This window comes from Heptranchias perlo, chromosome 10 (genome assembly GCF_035084215.1).
Source record: "Heptranchias perlo isolate sHepPer1 chromosome 10, sHepPer1.hap1, whole genome shotgun sequence".
Classification (NCBI taxonomy): domain Eukaryota; kingdom Metazoa; phylum Chordata; class Chondrichthyes; order Hexanchiformes; family Hexanchidae; genus Heptranchias; species Heptranchias perlo.
In genome coordinates this window covers 85,164,617-85,184,912 of record NC_090334.1, presented here as the reverse complement: position 1 = coordinate 85,184,912, position 20,296 = coordinate 85,164,617, and the positions used below count along the sequence as shown (strand labels likewise).

General features: G+C 49.3%; 1 protein-coding gene across 2 annotated transcripts in view; it reads right to left on the bottom strand.

Moving 5' to 3' along the window:
• The window catches only part of ttll5 (tubulin tyrosine ligase-like family, member 5), a 431,390-nt gene that overhangs the window by 14,275 nt on the left and 396,819 nt on the right, over positions 1-20,296 (bottom strand). For both annotated transcript variants that reach the window (XM_067992117.1, XM_067992118.1), the window contains 2 exons: positions 19,529-19,755; positions 1,528-1,604 (listed from right to left, as the gene is read on the bottom strand). In XM_067992117.1, the coding sequence (XP_067848218.1) occupies positions 1,528-1,604; positions 19,529-19,755 (304 nt within the window). The remainder of the gene's footprint in view (positions 1-1,527; positions 1,605-19,528; positions 19,756-20,296) is intronic.

Here is a 20,296-nt window from a genome sequence, read left to right as displayed (position 1 = left end):
CCTTCCCTCCCAGAACCATGATAGGGTCCCCCTTGTCCTCACCTTGCACCCCACCAGCCTCCACATTCAATGCCATTTCCTCCACCTCCAGCGCGATCCCACCACCAAACACATCTTCCCCTCCCCTTTCAGCATTCCGAAGGGACCGTTCCCTCCGCGACACTGTGGTCCACTCTTCCATCACCACCAACACCCGCTCTCCTCCCCATGGCACTTTCCCATGCGAGTACAGGAGATGCAACACCTGCCCTTTCACCTCCTCCCTTCCCACCGTCCAGGGCCCCAAACACTCCTTCCAGGTGAAACAGTGATTTACTTGTACTTCTTTCAATTTACTATACTGTGTTCACTGCTCACAATGAGGTCTCCTCTACACTGGGGAGACCAGACGCAGATTAGGTGATCGCTTTGCTGAACTCCTCCGCTCAGTCTGCGAGCGTGACTCTGTCCTGCCGGTCGCTTGCCATTTTAATTCCCCGTCCCACTCCCACTCTGTCCTCGGCCTCTTACACTGTTCCAATGAAGCTCAACGGAAGCTCGAGGAACAGCTCCTCATCTTTCGATCAGGCCCTTTACAACCTTCCAGACTCAACACTGATTTCAATAACTTCAGATCACAACCACTGCTCCCATTTTTTCCTGTGGGACAGCAAGTGCTGGTAATGGTTCTGCTGTTGCCATTTACAGCTCCTCTAGACCCATCTTGTTTCTTACCTTGTCCCATTACCACCCTCCTTGCCTTGCACCATCATCCCTTTTATGGTTTAATCAATCCTGCCCTCTGCCCTATCAGAGACCTCCCCTTTTGTTCTTTCCTCCCCTTTGCTCCCTCCCCCTCCTTTCCCTGGATCTGTACTTGCTTAAGAACTGTTAATTCTTGAACTTCTTCCAGTTCTGACGAAAGGTCTTCGACCTGAAATGTTTCTTTCCCCACAGATGCTGCCTGACTTGCTGAATATTTCCAGCGTTTTCTGTTTTTATATCAAAGGCTGCGAGCCTGTGTTTGCTTTCTCATGTTTATCTTGCACTCCCTCCCTCCCTCCCTCCCTCCCCCCCAGCCCCCATTGGGCTTCAGATTCCAGATGTACCTGGTCCTAACACAGTGTTGTGCAATACGTTAGCCACATGTGGTTAATTGGGAATCCAGATGTGACTAATTGCACTTCTGATTAGTGAGTAAAAAATGAGTAACAGACACTGTCGCTGGGCGTGTGATCTCAATGTTCATATTCGCATGGTGCGTGCATGTGAACTTTAACCTTTCTGTGCGTTTGTTGGTAAAATGGAAAGACGAAAATCAGAGAGTGCGCGTGTTTTTTTGATCGTTGTGATTGCTTTACTTCCTTGGTTACTGAATGGTGGCAGATGTTTGTTAAGTAAATATACATGTGTGCAGTACATTTACCTGGATTGTGTGTGAGGTGTTTTGTACTAAAATTAGCCCTGTGGCCAAAACAGGGTCGCCATAGTGGAGCTAGTCAGTGATTTCTATTGGTCGACACTGGCCTAATAATGTGGCTACCTCACCTGTGCTGCTCGCTGGGATTGATTCAGCGGAGTGGGTCTTCAGAGCTCCTGAATGCTGGCCGTCAAAGGCAATCACTCTGAAATGAGATAAAACCACCGGCTTCATTAATTCCCCACATTAGACACCCACAGTGTACACTGGCTGTGGTTAGAATAAAACGTACGGCTCAGTGAGTCGAGGTAGAGGAACCATCAGTCCAGGCCAGAAGGTCTCGGTCCATCCCCTGGTCTGAGCTGTGTTAGCTGATCGCAGCTGGGGAACAACAACCAATAGTGGCCGTGGGATCTTTTACATCCACCTGAGAGGGCAGACGCGGCCTCGGTTTAACGTCTCATCCGAAAGACGGCACCTCTGACAGTGCAGCAGCTCCCTCAGTACTGCACTGGGAAGTCAGCCTGGATTATGGGCTCAATCTGGATTGCGATTTGAACCCATGACCTGACTCAGAGGCGAGAGTGATGCCATTGAACCAAGGCTGACACTTGAGAAGGACGAAAGCAAGAAATTGAGGCACCGATAGTTGAGCAGGCAAGCAGGGAGGATGGACAAGTGTTCTCAATGGGCAGATAACCTACTCCCCCTGACCCCTGACAGAGCTGTGGGGGGGGTGGGGGGGGAAAGGCACAAAGGACGTCCACTTTGGTAACTGTGAAGGAGCAGATCTCACAGAAAGCAGCGCGCCTGTGTGACAGGGCTGGGAGCAGGCAGCTGGACGTTGAATGTGTTTGACAGGGCGGGTGCTGTAATTCCAGAGTGGGAGTGCAGTGTGGAGCAGGATACAGTTCCCCCAAGGGCTTTGCTCTGCTATTTTCAGACCTCGTAATGTGACCCTGTCCATCGGCTCTAGGCTTTACTCAGCACTTCCCACTGCTCTGTGTCCATTCACACTCAGTTTGCTGCCGTCTCTCTTTTCCTCCTTCACACTGGCTAGGGAAACAAACATGGGAAACCTTTTTTATTCTGGGCTGTGCAGCACAGAAAATCCACTTTCCTTTCCTCAATTATTTCTCGTTCAGTTTCAGTGTCTCCTTTAGAAGCATAAAACGAGTACTGCACTAAATGCCTGAAAGACAGGACTTGTATTTATATATAGCCCCGTCTCACATCTCTCACAAACATCCCAAGTGAATCACTTTGAAGTGCAATTACTTTTGTTAGGTAGCCAATGTGGCAGCCATTTTGCACAGTAAGATCCCACCAAAAACAGCAATGAGTTGAATGACGAGTTAAATTGGTGATGTTGGTTCAGGAAGGAATGTTGGCCCCAGGACACCGAGAGAACTCCCCTGCTCTTCTTCCAATAGTGTCCATGGGATCTTTAACACCCAGTTCAGAGGGCAGACGTGGCCTCTGTCCTTTCTCTGGGGAAACGGACAAATGGGGAACTCTGCCGAGAATTTCTCGGCTGACGATGCAGTGCTACACCATCACGGGTGCCATATTTCAAGTGCCTGTTTTGGGTGGATGTTAAACTTCCCACGACACTATTTGAAGAAGAGCAGGGGAGTTCTCCCCGGTGTCCAGGCCAACGTTTCTCCCTCAACCAACATCACCAAAACAGATTAACTGGTCATTTACCTTTAGCAATGTTTGTGGGATCTTGCTGTGTGCAAAGTGGCTGCCACTGCAGTCACTGCATTTCGAAGGAGTTCATTCTGTGAAACGCTGAAAGATTCTGATGAACTTGGCATTACCTAACCACAGCTTCCTGATGCTTTGCACCTTCTCTTCCAAATTCAATTCTTGGTCAAGGTGAGTCTGACCAGAACTGGACACAGTGCTCGAGGTGGGTTTGACCAGAACTGGACACAGTGCTCGAGGTGGGACTGACCAGAACTGGACACAGTGCTCGAGGTGGGACTGACCAGAACTGGACCCAGTGCTCAAGGTGGGTCTGACCAGAACTGGACACAGTGCTCAAGGTGGGTCTGACCAGAACTGGACCCAGTGCTCAAGGTGGGTCTGACCAGAACTGGACACAGTGCTCAAGGTGGGACTGACCAGAACTGGACACAGTGCTCGAGGTGGGACTGACCAGAACTGGACTCAGTGCTCGAGGTGGGTCTGACCAGAACTGGACACAGTGTCCAAGGTGGGACTGACCAGAACTGGACACAGTGATCAAGATAGGACTGACCAGAACTGGACACAGTGCTCGAGGTGGGACTGACCAGAACTGGACCCAGTGCTCAAGGTGGGTCTGACCAGAACTGGACCCAGTGCTCAAGGTGGGTCTGACCAGAACTGGACACAGTGCTCAAGGTGGGACTGACCAGAACTGGACACAGTGCTCGAGGTGGGACTGACCAGAACTGGACTCAGTGCTCGAGGTGGGACTGACCAGAACTGGACACAGTGCTCGAGGTGGGACTGACCAGAACTGGACACAGTGCTCGAGGTGGGACTGACCAGAACTGGACACAGTGATCCAGGTGGGACTGACCAGAACTGGACACAATGCTCGAGGTGGGACTGACCAGAACTGGACCCAGTGCTCAAGGTGGGACTGACCAGAACTGGACACAGTGTTCAAGGTGGGACTGACCAGAACTGGACACGGTGCTCGAGGTGGGTCTGACCAAAACTGGACACAGTGTTCAAGGTGGGACTGACCAGAACTGGACACAGTGTTCAAGGTGGGACTGACCAGAACTGGACACAGTGCTCGAGGTGGGTCTGACCAGAACTGGACACAGTGTTCAAGGTGGGACTGACCAGAACTGGACACAGTGCTCGAGGTGGGTCTGACCAGAACTGGACACAGTGTTCAAGGTGGGACTGACCAGAACTGGACACAGTGATCAAGGTAGGACTGACCAGAACTAGACACAGTGCTCGAGGTGGGTCTGACCAGAACTGGACATGGTGCTCAAGGTGGGTCTGACCAGCACTGGACCCAGTGCTCAAGGTGGGACTGACCAGAACTGGACACAGTGCTCAAGGTGGGACTGACCAGAACTGGACACAGTGCTCGAGGTGGGACTGACCAGAACTGGACTCAGTGCTCGAGGAGGGTCTGACCAGAACTGGACATGGTGCTCAAGGTGGGTCTGACCAGCACTGGACACAGTGCTCAAGGTGGGACTGACCAGAACTGGACACAGTGCTCAAGGTGGGACTGACCAGAACTGGACACAGTGCTCGAAGTGGGACTGACCAGAACTGGACACAGTGCTCGAGGTGGGACTGACCAGAACTGGACTCAGTGCTCGAGGAGGGTCTGACCAGAACTGGACTCAGTGCTCGAGGTGGGTCTGACCAGGACTGGACACAGTGCTCGAGGTGGGTCTGACCAGAACTGGACACAGTGCTCGAGGTGGATCAGAGCCCTGTCCATTTGAGCATCAGTCCACCCAGCTTATGCCAATGTTAAGGCATAGATTGCTTCTCACCTCCCTGGCACCTGGTACCAGCCTGAATCCCTTAACTTGCTCTGCAGCTCTGCAATGTTTAAAGTTTCCTAGTTTTTGGATGGATAACAAATTTGAAGTACCGCAGTCCACTAAGTACATTTACTAAACTATTTCGCGATTAAAAACAAACAAAAGTGTGCTGTCATCCCCTTAAAACCAATGACATGGTCCAATCCCTCCGTGTTATCATTGTGCTAATTAAACACACAGGGACCAGAACAAAACTAATAACCCGGACAGTTTGGGGAATCAGTGAGGCAGTAACTGTAACTGAGGCCGTCCGCAAAGCAACATTTAAAAACTTTGTATGAAATTTGTCCTTGCTCTGTTTTAACACAGCTGGTAACCCATTAAGGGATTGTAAGAAAGAAGTGTTGAACTTGATTCCACCCTGGTGAGGAGTAAACACCGTAACAATATGATTCCACTTCAATATTGTGGTTCTCAGAGAGGTTGGAGGGAGAGCCCGACGGCATCAGAGCTAATCAATATTTACACCTGGCAGGGTGGGTGTTAGTGTGCGGGAGGATTAGTGTATGGGAGGGTGAGTGTGTGGGAGGGTGAGTGTGCGGGAGGGTGAGTGTGTGGGAGGGTGAGTGTATGGGAGGGTGAGTGTGTGGGAGGGTGAGTGAGCGGGAGGGTGAGTGTGTGGGAGGGTGAGTGTATGGGAGGGTGAGTGTGCGGGAGGGTGAGTGAGCGGGAGGGTGAGTGTGTGGGAGGGTGAGTGTATGGGAGGGTGAGTGTGTGGGAGGGTGAGTGAGCGGGAGGGTGAGTGTGTGGGAGGGTGAGTGTATGGGAGGGTGAGTGTGCAGGAGGGTGAGTGAGCGGGAGGGTGAGTGTGTGGGAGGGTGAGTGTATGGGAGGGTGAGTGTGTGGGAGGGTGAGTGAGCGGGAGGGTGAGTGTGTGGGAGGGTGAGTGTATGGGAGGGTGAGTGTGCGGGAGGGTGAGTGTGCGGGAGGGTGAGTGAGCGGGAGGGTGAGTGTGTGGGAGGGTGAGTGTATGGGAGGGTGAGTGTGTGGGAGGGTGAGTGAGCGGGAGGGTGAGTGTGTGGGAGGGTGAGTGTGCGGGAGGGTGAGTGTGTGGGAGGGTGAGTGTGCGGGAGGGTGAGTGTGTGAAAGGGTGAGTGTGTGGGAGGGTGAGTGTGCGGGAGGGTGAGTGTGCGGGAGGGTGAGTGTACGGGAGGGTGAGTGTGCGGGAGGGTGAGTGTGCGGGAGGGTGAGTGTACGGGAGGGTGAGTGTATGGGAGGGTGAGTGTGCGGGAGGGTGAGTGAGCGGGAGGGTGAGTGTGCAGGAGGGTGAGTGTACGGGAGGGTGAGTGTACGGGAGGGTGAGTGTGTGGGAGGGTGAGTGTGTGGGAGGGTGAGTGTGTGGGAGGGTGAGTGTGTGGGAGGGTGAGTGTGCGGGAGGGTGAGTGTATGGGAGGGTGAGTGTACGGGAGGGTGAGTGTGTGGGAGGGTGAGTGTGCGGGAGGGTGAGTGTGCGTGAGGGTGAGTGTGCGGGAGGGTGAGTGTGCGGGAGGGTGAGTGTACGGGAGGGTGAGTGTGTGGGAGGGTGAGTGTGTGGGAGGGTGAGTGTACGGGAGGGTGAGTGTGTGGGAGGGTGAGTGTGTGAAAGGGTGAGTGTACGGGAGGGTGAGTGTGCGGGAGGGTGAGTGTGTGGGAGGGTGAGTGTGCGGGAGGGTGAGTGTGTGAAAGGGTGAGTGTGTGGGAGGGTGAGTGTATGGGAGGGTGAGTGAGCGGGAGGGTGAGTGTGCGGGAGGGTGAGTGTGTGGGAGGGTGAGTGTGCGGGAGGGTGAGTGAGCGGGAGGGTGAGTGTGTGGGAGGGTGAGTGTATGGGAGGGTGAGTGTGCGGGAGGGTGAGTGTATGGGAGGGTGAGTGTATGGGAGGGTGAGTGTATGGGAGGGTGAGTGTGCGGGAGGGTGAGTGAGCGGGAGGGTGAGTGTGCAGGAGGGTGAGTGTGTGGGAGGGTGAGTGTGCGGGAGGGTGAGTGTGCGGGAGGCTGAGTGTGCGGGAGTGTCAGTGTGTGAAAGGGTGAGTGTGCAGGAGGGTGAGTGTGCGGGAGGGTGAGTGTACGGGAGGGTGAGTGTGCGGGAGGGTGAGTGTGCGGGAGGGTGAGTGTACGGGAGGGTGAGTGTGCGGGAGGGTGAGTGTACGGGAGGGTGAGTGTGCGGGAGGGTGAGTGTGCGGGAGGGTGAGTGTGCGGGAGGGTGAGTGTGCGGGAGGGTGAGTGTGCGGGAGGGTGAGTGTGCGGGAGGGTGAGTGTGCGGGAGGGTGAGTGTACGGGAGGGTGAGTGTGTGGGAGGGTGAGTGTGCGGGAGGGTGAGTGTGCGGGAGGGTGAGTGTGCGGGAGGGTGAGTGTACGGGAGGGCTACTTGCTCTCTGCCCCTGGCAGAGTGAGTGTTTACCCAGTGGAACTGGTATCCAATTTCTATCGAGTGCCTGAACTTCTCCACATTTTTGTGGTTTGTGCAATGTGGTTGGGCCTGAGTGTGGGAAAAAAAGAAACCTCAGCAGAAAAACAGAGCAAAATAAAGTGAAGGAAGGAGTAGGGATTCCTTGGGAATGAGGGACACACTGTGGTGGCCGGTAATGATGTGTCCTGGAAGTGTGACCCTGTTACAGACTCTGCAGGAAGGGAGGGTGAGAATGCCCACACTGGGGAGGGGACTTCCATAAACTACATTCAGAAGCACTGTTTCCCTTCTGCAATTCGAGCTCGGTAAGATTCGCTCCCAATGCCCTGCTTGGTGTAGATCAGAGCTGAGTCAGATTGCTGGTGTGCGCTGAGTTAGCTGATGTCACTCCGGGCAAGTGCTGTTCCACCAGACGACCGGACTCTCCGGTGACCCCTACATGGCACAGAGTGGGTTTCGATAATTGGAGGACAGCTTTGGGCTCAGCTAGGACGTCACGATTGGTGAAGCAGCCTGTCAGCTGTCACGTGCAGAAGGGCCGACTGGAAGAAGTGCTTTTGTGGAACCCGGACACCAGGAAAGAACTGAGGCCAATAGATAAAAAGGGAATGAAAAGTAGGCAGGCCAAATCACACCTCCAAGGGTTAAATGTCACAGCAAAAATATTTCACTACACAAGGAACAAAAGTACAAGTTGTGGGACAGTGCAACACATGAGGGAGAGTGTTACAGGAGGGAGAGTGTTACAGGAGGGAGAGCGTTACATATGAGGGAGAGTGTTACAGGAGGGAGAGTTTTACACGAGGGAGAGTGCAACACATGAGAGAGTGCAACACGAGAGACAGTGCAACACACAAGGGACAGTGTTACACGAGGGAGAGTGCAACTTATGAGGAAGAGTGTTCCACGAGGAACAGTGTTACACGAGGGACAGTGCAACACACGAGAGAGAATATTACACAAGGGAACGTGTAACACACGAGGGAGAGTTTTACACAATGAGGGAATGTGTCCTTATGGGTAGGAAGCCTGCCGTCCTTACCCAGTCTGGACCTTTATGTGACTCCAATCCCACACCAATGTGTTTGACTCTTAATTGCCCTCTGAATTGGCCGAGCGAGTCACTCAGTTGTATCAAACTTTTCTAGGCCAACTAGGGATGGACAATAATGCCGGCCTTACCAGTGCCGCCCACATCCCCAGAATGAAAACAAGCAATAAGGTAGAGTATAGTAAGTACAGTGATTGAGAAACCCTCAGGTTCAGGGTGCCTCTAACAAGCAGTGTTAAAGCAGGAGTAAATTAGAAACAATGAACCCCCATCCTGCAAACCGCACTCCCCCTGGACTGAATGGTTTCCCGTATACACACCATGACACTGAAACAAACACTAATATTACAGTCATAAACAGGCTTAAGCGCCAGATAGTGAGACTGCTCAAATAAACACCAAAAACATCATTGATACAGAGAGCTGTAAACATTTCACTTGCGCTCACCCTGCTCTCCATTCTCTTTCTCCTAGTCTCTCTTCATTCTTATTCTCTCTCCATCTAATATTTTTATTATATTATCTTTGACCATGAGATTCCCTGGGGGATTCTGCTGTGACTCAGGGTTACACTGGGGTTGCAACCTAAGGAATTTCTGAGACTTTAATTTTATTTTTTTGTTGTAGTAACTTTGTCGAGGCCTCGAAGAGGGTGCAGAGGAGGCTTACTGGAAAGATACCAGGGCCAAGGACTTCAGTTATCATAGTAGCATGGAATCATAGAATGATACAGCACAGAAGGAAACCATTCTGCCCATCGTGCCTGTGCTGGCTCTTTGGTAGGGCTATCAGATTAGTCCCACTCCCCTGTTCTTTCCCCTTGGCCCTGTAAATTTCTTCCCTTCAAGTGGAGAGACTGGAGAAGTTGGAATTGTTCTCCTTAGAGCAGAGAAGGTTAAGGGGAGATTTGATCGAGGTGTTCAAAATCATGAGGGGTTTAGATAGAGTAAATAAGGAGAAACTGTTTGCACTGGCAGGAGGGTCGGTAACCAGAGGACACAGATTTAAGGAATTTGGCAAAAAAACCAGAGGGGAGATGAGGAGAATTTTTTTACACAGTGAGTTGTTACGATCTGGAATGCGCTGCCTGAAAGGGCGGTGGAAGCAGATTCAATAATAACTTTCAAAAGAGAATTTGATAAATACTTGAAGGGGAAAAATTTGCAGGGTTATGGGGAAAGGGCAGGGGAGTGGGACTAATTGGACAGCTCTTTGAAAGAGCCGGCACAGGCACGATGGGCCGAATGGCCTCCTTCTGTGCTGTATCATTCTATGATTCCGTGTAAGCATGCCTGCTGTGTGTAGCAACATTGTAAAGTCCTCCGTTTGAAATGCCAGTGAAATGATAAACGTCTATCTATTAATATATATAAGTCTGGCGTATAGCATGCCTGTCCTGTTACATATTTCCATTACGCCTGGTCTGTCACTGTTAACCTATTTACCTCTCCGATCTCCCGGCTTGCTCTCTGGGTAAATGGCTCTGTGCTCCCCAGTTTGGGTTTTTACGACAGTCCGACAGCTTCATGGTCACTTTTACTGATACCGTCCCCACTGTTTATAGCGGGCCGTTGGTGTGGTTGCGATCTGCCTGCTAAAGGCAGTAGGCGGTGTAAGCTGAGGGCCGAGATCCTGGAGGGGGCGGACAAGGCCGAGCGGGACAAGAAATTCGTAACAGTAGTTACAAATTGCACGTTTGGGGAGGATATGGAACAGTCAGTGAAATTGGCGGAGACTGCACTATAACTGGCTTTTCAATACCAGAAGAGCCTCTGTCTTGCTGGATTCTATTTCAAGAATTATTCACAGTTCCCCTCTTATCGCCCAGCAGGAAACAATCAATTACTTTCACACAATCACACAGACCAGTTACAATGAAAATCTTAAGTTTCTAACAATAAAAAACAGGACTCTTTCGAGGCAGTGTTGCGCTATGAGGGGAATTATACTCACACCAATGACTACACTTCTAGCCTGGAAGGTTGAGACTTTCACAACTTAATGACCCTGTTCAGATATGTTCTCGAGGTTTGTCATCAAAACCCGATTCAGGCAAAAGAAAAGTTTGTAATGTGGGAAGAACCGAATTCAAACCTGATTGTGAAACGGAGCCTGGAGCTTGTGACGGGAAATTAGGAGTAACTGGGACTGTAAAGAAATCGCACTTTAAAGAGGTACAAACAGCTGCTTGAACTGCCCGAAATAGTTGGATTAATGCGGTTTAAGCAGTGCCTTTGCAATTGGTGCCTCTGGTGATGGCGCCATTTCCCTGAGATCGTCAGCTGATCGGTGAGGACGGTGTAAGTGGTGGGGACCGCACCGCCTTTTAAATTCTCAAACTGCCACGGTGAGATTTGAACTCACCTTCGCTGGATTGTTAGTCCAGTAACATAACCACAGCATTATTGTACCCACTAATTATCGGCCCCTACACCTCACAGGCCGATATTCAGTGCTGATTTGAGCTGTCATCAGCCGCCTTGTACGGGCTGACCTGTATGGCAGCTGAAGGGTTAAGTTAGCCCTGATCAGAGTGTGGCTCTGCTCAGCCTCCCTCCCTTAAGGGACAGGAGAGGAGGATCACAACTCTACCTGCCCAGTAAATCTGAGATCGAATCGGAGTCCATCGTGTGTGGGTAGACCTGCAGCCTCTGTCAGACATACACACACTGAGCCCCCCCACCCACCCCACCAGGCAGTTCTTAACGAGCCCAGCATAAGTATAGCGTCTGGTGTCAGGCATTTCATCAGACTCACTGATGAGAGGGAGAGGCTGCTTGGCAAGTCACAGGAACAAGAGAGAGGTGCGAGCTGCCAAAGAACTGAAGGGCTGTCAGAACCTGCTCCTGCAAAGGTTTTTAATGTTTTTCTGCTCCTGCGATGGCTCCGTGGGTGAGTGCACAACCTGTTGTGTTACAGGATGGGAAGGCCCTGGGTTCGAGGTACGGTCTGTGGCCAGTTAGTTGGTCACAATCAGGGCAGCAGTGGTGGGGGGGGGTCGAAGAATTGTCCTGAGCACTCTCGCATTTGGGAATCGGTCAGGGTTCCCATTCCTGATCAATACCCAGTGCCCTTTACTGGGAAGTGTCAATGTGCACTGGTCGGGCTCAGCTGTGACACTGAATAGATTCGCGAGTCTGTTCTCTTTAATATATACTTTGTGTATTATTTTCTATATTATACATTATATGTATACAATTCTCTATAACATATAGTTGTTATGATCTGGAATGCGCTGCCTGAAAGGGCGGTGGAAGCAGATTCAATAGTAACTTTCAAAAGGGAATTGGATAAATACTTGAAGGGGAACAAAATTTGCAGGGCTACGGGGAAAGAGCAGGGGAGTGGGACTAATTGGATAGCTCCTTTAAAGAGCCATCACAGGTACGATGGGCCGAATGGCCTCCTCCTGTGCAGTACCTACTGTGATATTGCATGTACTATTCCCTAACATATACCGTGTGTACTATTCCCTAACATATACTGGGTGTACTATTCATTATATAGCACACTGCGTGCATACTATGCTCTATATAACATATACTGGGTGTACTATTCATTATATAGCACACTGCGTGCAAACTATGCTCTATATAACATATACTGGGTGTACTATTCATTATATAGCACACTGCGTGCATACTATGCTCTATATAACATATACTGGGTGTACTATTCATTATATAGCACACTGCGTGCATACTATGCTCTATATAACATATACTGGGTGTACTATTCTCTATAAAACACGCTGCACGTATACTGTTCTCCAAATAATGTGTACTGTGTGTATGCCATTCTCTATGTAACACACAACCTTGTGACTCAGAGGTGAGGGTGCTACCACTGAGCCAAGGCTGACACCTACTGTGTGTACAGGATATCACATTAAGAATCACAGAAAATTTACGGCACAGAAGGAGGCGATTCGGCCCATTGTGTCCTCACTGACCGAAAATGAGCCACCCGGCCTAATCCCACTTTCCAGCACTTGGTCCGTAGCCCTGTAGGTCAGGGCACTTCATAGAATCATAGAATCATAGAAGTTACAACATGGAAACAGGCCCTTCGGCCCAACATGTCCATGTCGCCCAGTTTATACCACTAAGCTAGTCCCAATTGCCTGCACTTGGCCCATATCCCTCGATACCCATCTTACCCATGTAACTGTCCAAATGCTTTTTAAAAGACAAAATTGTACCCGCCTCTACTACTGCCTCTGGCAGCTCGTTCCAGACACTCACCACCCTTTGAGTGAAAAAATTGCCCCTCTGGATCCTTTTGTATCTCTCCCCTCTCACCTTAAATCTGTGCCCCCTCGTTATAGACTCCCCTACCTTTGGGAAAAGATTTTGACTATCGACCTTATCTATGCCCCTCATTATCTTATAGACTTCTATAAGATCACCCCTTAACCTCCTACTCTCCAGGGAATAAAGTCCCAGTCTGTCTAACCTCTCCCTGTAAGTCAAACCATCAAGTCCCGGTAGCATCCTAGTAAATCTTTTCTGCACTCTTTCTAGTTTAATAATATCCTTTCTATAATAGTGTGACCAGAACTGTACACAGTACTCCAAGTGTGGCCTCACCAATGCCCTGTACAACTTCAACAAGACATCCCAACTCCTGCATTCAATGTTCTGACGAATGAAACCAAGCATGCTGAATGCCTTCTTCACCACCCTATCCACCTGTGACTCCACTTTCAAGGAGCTATGAATCTGTACTCCTAGATCTCTTTGTTCTATAACTCTCCCCAACGCCCTACCATTAACGGAGTAGGTCCTGGCCCGATTCGATCTACCAAAATGCATCACCTCACATTTATCTAAATTAAACTCCATCTGCCATTCATCGGCCCACTGGCCCAATTTATCAAGATCCCGTTGCAATCCTAGATAACCTTCTTCACTGTCCACAATGCCACCAATCTTGGTGTCATCTGCAAACTTACTAACCATGCCTCCTAAATTCTCATCCAAATCATTAATATAAATAACAAATAACAGCGGACCCAGCACCGATCCCTGAGGCACACCGCTGGACGCAGGCATCCAGTTTGAAAAACAACCCTCGACAACCACCCTCTGTCTTCTGTCGTCAAGCCAATTTTGTATCCAATTGGCTACCTCACCTTGGATCCCATGAGATTTAACCTTATGTAACAACCTACCATGCGGTACCTTGTCAAATGCTTTGCTGAAGTCCATGTAGACCACGTCTACTGCACAGCCCTCATCTATCTTCTTGGTTACCCCTTCAAAAAACTCAATCAAATTCGTGAGACATGATTTTCCTCTCACAAAACCATGCTGACTGTTCCTAATTAGTCCCTGCCTCTCCAAATGCCTGTAGATTCTGTCCCTCAGAATACCCTCTAACAACTTACCCACTACAGATGTCAGGCTCACTGGTCTGTAGTTCCCAGGCTTTTCCCTGCCGCCCTTCTTAAACAAAGGCACAACATTTGCTACCCTCCAATCTTCAGGCACCTCACCTGTAGCGGTGGATGATTCAAATATCTCTGCTAGGGGACCCGCAATTTCCTCCCTAACCTCCCATAACGTCCTGGGATACATTTCATCAGGTCCCGGAGATTTATCTACCTTGATGCGCGTTAAGACTTCCAGCACCTCCCTCTCTGTAATATGTACACTCCTCAAGACATCACTATTTATTTCCCCAAGTTCCCTAACATCCATGCCTTTCTCAACCGTAAATACCGATGTGAAATATTCATTCAGGATCTCACCCATCTCTTGTGGTTCCGCACATAGATGACCTTGTTGATCCTTAAGAGGCCCTACTCTCTCCCTAGTTACCCTTTTGCCCTTTATGTATTTGTAGAAGCTCTTTGGATTCACCTTTGCCTGATCTGCCAAAGCAATCTCATATCCCCTTTTTGCCCTCCTGATTTCTCTCTTAACTCTACTCCGGCAATCTCTATACTCTTCAAGGGATCCACTTGATCCCAGCTGCCTATGCATGTCATATGCCTCCTTCTTATTTTTGACTAGTGCCTCAATCTCCCGAGTCATCCAAGGTTCCCTACTTCTACCAGCCTTGCCCTTCACTTTATAAGGAATGTGCTTACACTGAACCCTGGTTAACACACTTTTGAAAGCCTCCCACTTACCAGACGTCCCTTTGCCTGCCAACAGACTCTCCCAATCAACTTCTGAAAGTTCCTGTCTAATACCATCAAAATTGGCCTTTCCCCAATTTAGAATTTTAACTTTTGGGCCAGACCTATCCTTCTCCATAGCTATCTTAAAACTAATGGAATTATGATCACTGGTCCCAAAGTGATCCCTCACTAACACTTCTGTCACCTGCCCTTCCTTATTTCCCAAGAGGAGGTCAAGTTTTGCCCCCTCTCTAGTCGGGCCATCCACATACTGAATGAGAAATTCCTCCTGAATACACTCAACAAATTTCTCTCCATCCAAGCCCCTAATGCTATGGCTGTCCCAGTCAATGTTGGGAAAGTTAAAGTCCCCTACTATTACCACCCTATTTTTCTTGCAGCTGTCTGTAATCTCCTTACATATTTGCTCCTCAATTTCCCGTTGACTATTTGGGGGTCTGTAGTACAATCCTATCAAAGTGATCTCTCCCTTCTTATTTTTCAGTTCTACCCATATGGACTCAGTGGGCGAACCCTCGGATATATCCCCTCTCACTACTGCCGTGATGTTCTCCCTAATCAAGAACGCAACTCCCCCTCCTCTCTTACCTCCTGCTCTATCTTTCCTATAGCATCTGTACCCTGGAACATTGAGCTGCCAGTCCTGCCCCTCCCTTAGCCATGTTTCAGTAATAGCTATAACATCCCAGTCCCATGTACCCATCCATGCCCTGAGTTCATCTGCCTTGCCCATCAGACTTCTTGCATTGAAATAAATGCAGTTTAATCTAGACTTCCCTTGGTCTTTGCCCTGCTTTCTCAGACCATCTGTCCGGTCATGTTCTGTACACTCTCCCTTACTGCCTTTTGTTTCTGTCACCACTTTATTTCCCACTGACTTCCTGCATCGGTTCCCATCCCCCTGCCACATTAGTTTAAACCCTCCCCAACAGCACTGGCAAACACTCCCCCTAGGACATTGGTTCCAGTCCTGCCCAGATGCAGACCGTCCAATTTGTACTGGTCCCACCTCCCCCAGAACCGGTTCCAATGGCCCAGGAATTTGAATCCCTCCCTCTTGCACCATCTCTCAAGCCACGTATTCATCTTAGCTATCCTGTCATTCCTACTCTGACTAGCCCGTGGCACTGGTAGCAATCCTGAGATTACTACCTTTGAGGTCCTACTCTTTAGTTTAACTCCTAACTCCCTAAATTCAGCTTGTAGGACCTCATCCTGTTTTTTACCTATATCGTTGGTGCCTATATGCACCACGACAACTGGCTGTTCACCCTCCCCCTCCAGAATGTCCTGCAGCCGCTCCGAGACATCCTTGACCCTTGCACCAGGGAGGCAACATACCATCCTGGAGTCTCGGTTGCGTCCGCAGAAACGCCTGTCTATTCCCCTTACAATCGAGTCCCCTATCACTATAGCTCTGCCACTCTTTTTCCTGCCCTCCTGTGCAGCAGAGCCAGCCACGGTGCCATGAACCTGGCCACTGCCACCTTCCCCTGGTGAGCCATCTCCGCCAACAGTATCCAAAACTTCAGGTGCACATCCAGGTACTTTTTAAATGAGTTGAGGGTTTCTGCCTCTACCACCCTCTCAGGCAGAGAGTTCCAGACCCCCAACACCCTCTGGGTGAAAAAAATTCTCTTCAGCTCCCCTCTAATCCTTCCATCAATCAATTTAAATCTATGCCCCCTGGTTATTGATCCCTCCGCTAAGGGAAATAGGTCCTTCCTATCCACTCTATCTGGTCCCGTCATAATTTTAGACACCTCAATTAAATCTCCCCTCAGCCTCCTCTGTTCCAGTGAAAACAACCCCAGCCTATCCAATCAACCCACATAGCTAAAATTCTCCAGTCCTGTCAACATCCTTGTAAATCTCCTCTGTACCCTCTCTAGTGCAATCACATCCTTCCTGTAATGTGGTGACCAGAACTGTGCGCAGTCTCAAGCTGTGGTCTAACTATTGTTTTATACAGTTCCAGCATAACCTCCCTGCTCTTATATTCGATGCCTCGGCTAATAAAAGAAAGTATCCCGTATGGCTTCTTAACCACCTTATCTACCTGTCCTGCTACCTTCAGGGACCTGTGGACATGCACGCCAAGGTACCTCATTTCTTCTACACCTCTCAGTATCCTCCCATTTATTGTGTATTCCCTTGCCTTTTTTGCCCTCCCCAAATGCATTACCTCACACTTCTCTAGATTGAACTCCATTTGCCACTTTTCTGCCCACCTGACCAGTCCATTGATATCTTCCTGCAGTCTACAGCTTTCCTCCTCACTATCAACCACATGGCTAATTTTTGCATCATCTGCAAACTTCTTGATCAAGCCCCCTACATTCAAGTCCAAATCACTAACATATTCCACAAAAGGTAAGGGACCTAGTACTGAGCCCTGCGGAACCCCACTGGAAACAGCCTTTCAGTCACAAAAACACCCTTCGACCATTACCCTTTGCTTCCTGCCACTGAGCCAATTTTGGATCCAACTTGTCATTTTCCCTTGGATCCCATGGGCTTGTACTTTCTTGACCAGTCTGCCATGTGGGATCTTGTCAAAAGCCTTGCTAAAATCCTTGTACACTACATCAAATGTGGTACCCTCATCGACCCTCCTTGTTACCTCCTCAAAAATTAAATCAAGTTAGTCAGATACGACCTTCCCTTAACAAATCCATGCTGACTGTCCTTGATTAGTCCGTGCCTTTCTAAATGACGGTTTATCCTGTCCCTCAGAATTGTTTCCAATAATTTGCCCACCACCGAGGTTAGACTGACTGGCCTGGAATTACTCGGTCCATCCCTCGCTCCCTATTTAAACAACGGTACAATGTTAGCAGTCCTCCAATCCTCCGGCATGATGCCTGTATCCAGGGAGGATTGGAAAATGATGGTCAGAGCCTCCGCTATTTCCTCCCTTGTTTCTTTTAACAGCCTGCGATACATTTCATCCGGGCCTGGCGATTTATCCACTTTCAAAGACGCTAATCCCCTTAATATTTCCTCTCTCACTCTGTTTATCCCATCCAGTATTTCACACTCCTCCTCCTTGACTACAATCTCTGCATCGTCCCCCTCTTTTGTGAAGACAGATGCAAAGTATTCATTAAGAACCATTCCCACATCTTCCGCCTCCACACATAGGTTACCTTTTTGGTCTCTAATCGGCCCTACTCTTTCCTTAGTTATCCTCTTGCTCTTTATGTATTTATAAAACATTTTTGGGTTTTCCTTGATTTGACTTGCCAATATTTTTTCATGCCCTCTCTTTGCTTTCCTAATTTCCTTTTTAATTTCACCCCTGCACTTTCTGTACTCCTCTAGGCTTTCTGCAGTATTAGAACATAAGAACATAAGAAATAGGAGCAGGAGTAGGCCAATCGGCCCCTCGAGCCTGCTCCGCCATTCAATAAGATCATGGCTGATCTGATCCTAACCTCAAATCTAAATTCATGTCCAATTTCCTGCCCGCTCCCCGTAACCCCTAATTCCCTTTACTTCTAGGAAACTGTCTATTTCTGTTTTAAATTTATTCAATGATGTAGCTTCCACAGCTTCCTGGGGCAGCAAATTCCACAGACCTTCTACCCTCTGAGTGAAAGAGCAGCCCCTTATTCTAAGATTATGCCCCCTAGTTCTAGTTTCACCCATCCTTGGGAACATCCTTGAGTTCTTGTGTCTGACATAAGCTTCCCCTTTTCGCCTTATCTTACCCTGTGTGCTCCTTGACATCTAGGGGGCTCTAGATTTGGCAGTCCCACCCTTTTCCTTTGTGGGAACATGTTTACTCTGAACCCCTTGTACGCCTCCCACTGCTCTGACACTGATTTACCTTCAAGTACCTGTTTCGAGCTGTACTGTGCAGTCTATTCTCTATTTAACATATATGGGCCCTGAATTCTATGGGGCCACTAATGCTGGCATTGTCGACATGGGCCAGGCCATGAGCCAGCTAATGCTGCCCAATGCTGTAAGCTGCAGGGTCACAGAACCTTACACCACAGAGGGAGGCCATTCGGCCCATCATGCCTGTGCCGGCTCTTTGAAAGAGCTGTCCAACTAGTCCCAAACCCCAGCTTTTTCCCCCTAACCCAGCAAATGAGTCCTCTTCAAGTACATATCCAATTAAGTTAAAAGCAGGTGATGTCCAAAGGGACTTAGGGGTTCAGGTACATAAATCATTGAAGTGTCATGAACAGGTGCAGAAAATAATCAAGAAGGCTAATGGAATGCTGGCCTTTATATCTGGAGGACTAGAGTACAAGGGGGCAGAAGTTATGCTGCAGCTACACAAAACCCTGGTTAGGAGGGGCTGAATGGCCTACTCCTGTTCCTATGTTCCTACCTTTTGAAAGTTCCTATCGAAACTGCTTCCGCCACCCTTCCAGATCTTAACAACCCTCTGTGTAAAAAAATTTCTCCTCGTTTCCACTCTAGTTCTTTTGCCAATTATTTTAAATCTATGACCTCTGGTTACCGGCCCACTTCCCACAGGAAACAGCCATCTTATTGAAATATCCACTGGAGATTCAGTGCAACTACCATTTAACATGGGGGGAGAAGTGTGCGGGACGGGCTTGTAAATCAGGAGTGGCTAAAGGTGGCAGCAGCAGAGGGTAAATAGGGTCGTGCTGGGCACAGCGAGTTGACTGTCGGGTCGCTGTAATGGGTGGCTCGTCTGAGATTTTGTAACCCTTTTAAATCAAATTCAAGTGGAGGATTTGATGGTGGCACCCGAAGAAGGGAGTGGGGCAATGCAGCTGTCTGATACCACGTCGAGTGCTAGCCAAAAGCTAACTCCCTCAGTCCCATTGGAGGGGCAACTGTAAAAAGACAGGGGAGCACAGGGTATAGCCTGACATTGGGAACTCGTCCTCTACAAGGAGCAGTAACCGGATAATCTGGCAGCTACCTGAAGGAGCTGTTAGGAGTGTGAGGAAGGCAGTGGGTCAGAGTGCGTGCTGAGGTCCTACCTGGGTACCCTCTGGGTGGCCGTCCTTCTGGCTGGCCCCTGCTTATTGCTCAGCGGTGGTTTTGGGAGGAGTGGGGTGCTGCTGTGGGAGGTTTTCAGCTTCTGCCAGTTCGCTGGCCATTGGCCACACGAGTTGATGGTCAGTGAGGTTTGATTCCCTGCTGCAAGTGGTCCTGACCATTGGGTGCTGGAGTCCATGGTCTGCAATTGGTTCTCTGCGAGGATAGCCTGTGACAGCAAGAAACATACATAGATTTCAAAATTAGAATAGTATCATAGTATGTTACAGCACAGGAGGAGGCCATTCGGCCCATCATGCCTGTGCCGGCTCTTTGAAAGAGCTATCCAATTAGTTCCACTCCCCTGCTCTTTCCCCGTGGCCCTGCAAATTTTTTCCCTTCAAGTAATTATACAATTCCCTTTTGAAAGTAATTATGCAATCTGCTTCCATCACCCTTTCAGGCAGCGCATTCCAGATCGTAACAACTCGCTGCGTAAAAAAATGTTTCCTCATGTCGCCTGTGGTTCTTTTGCCAATTACCTTAAATCTGTGTCCTCTGGTTACCGACCCTTCTGCCACTGGAAACAATTTCTCCTTATTGATCCTATCGAAACGGTTCATGATTTTGAACACCTCTATCAAATCTCCTCTTAACTTTCTCTGCTCTAAGGAGAACAGCCCCAGCTTCTCCAGTCTATCCACACAACTGAAGTCCCTCATCCCTGGAATCATTCTAGTAAATCTCTTCTGCACCCTCTCTAAGGCCTT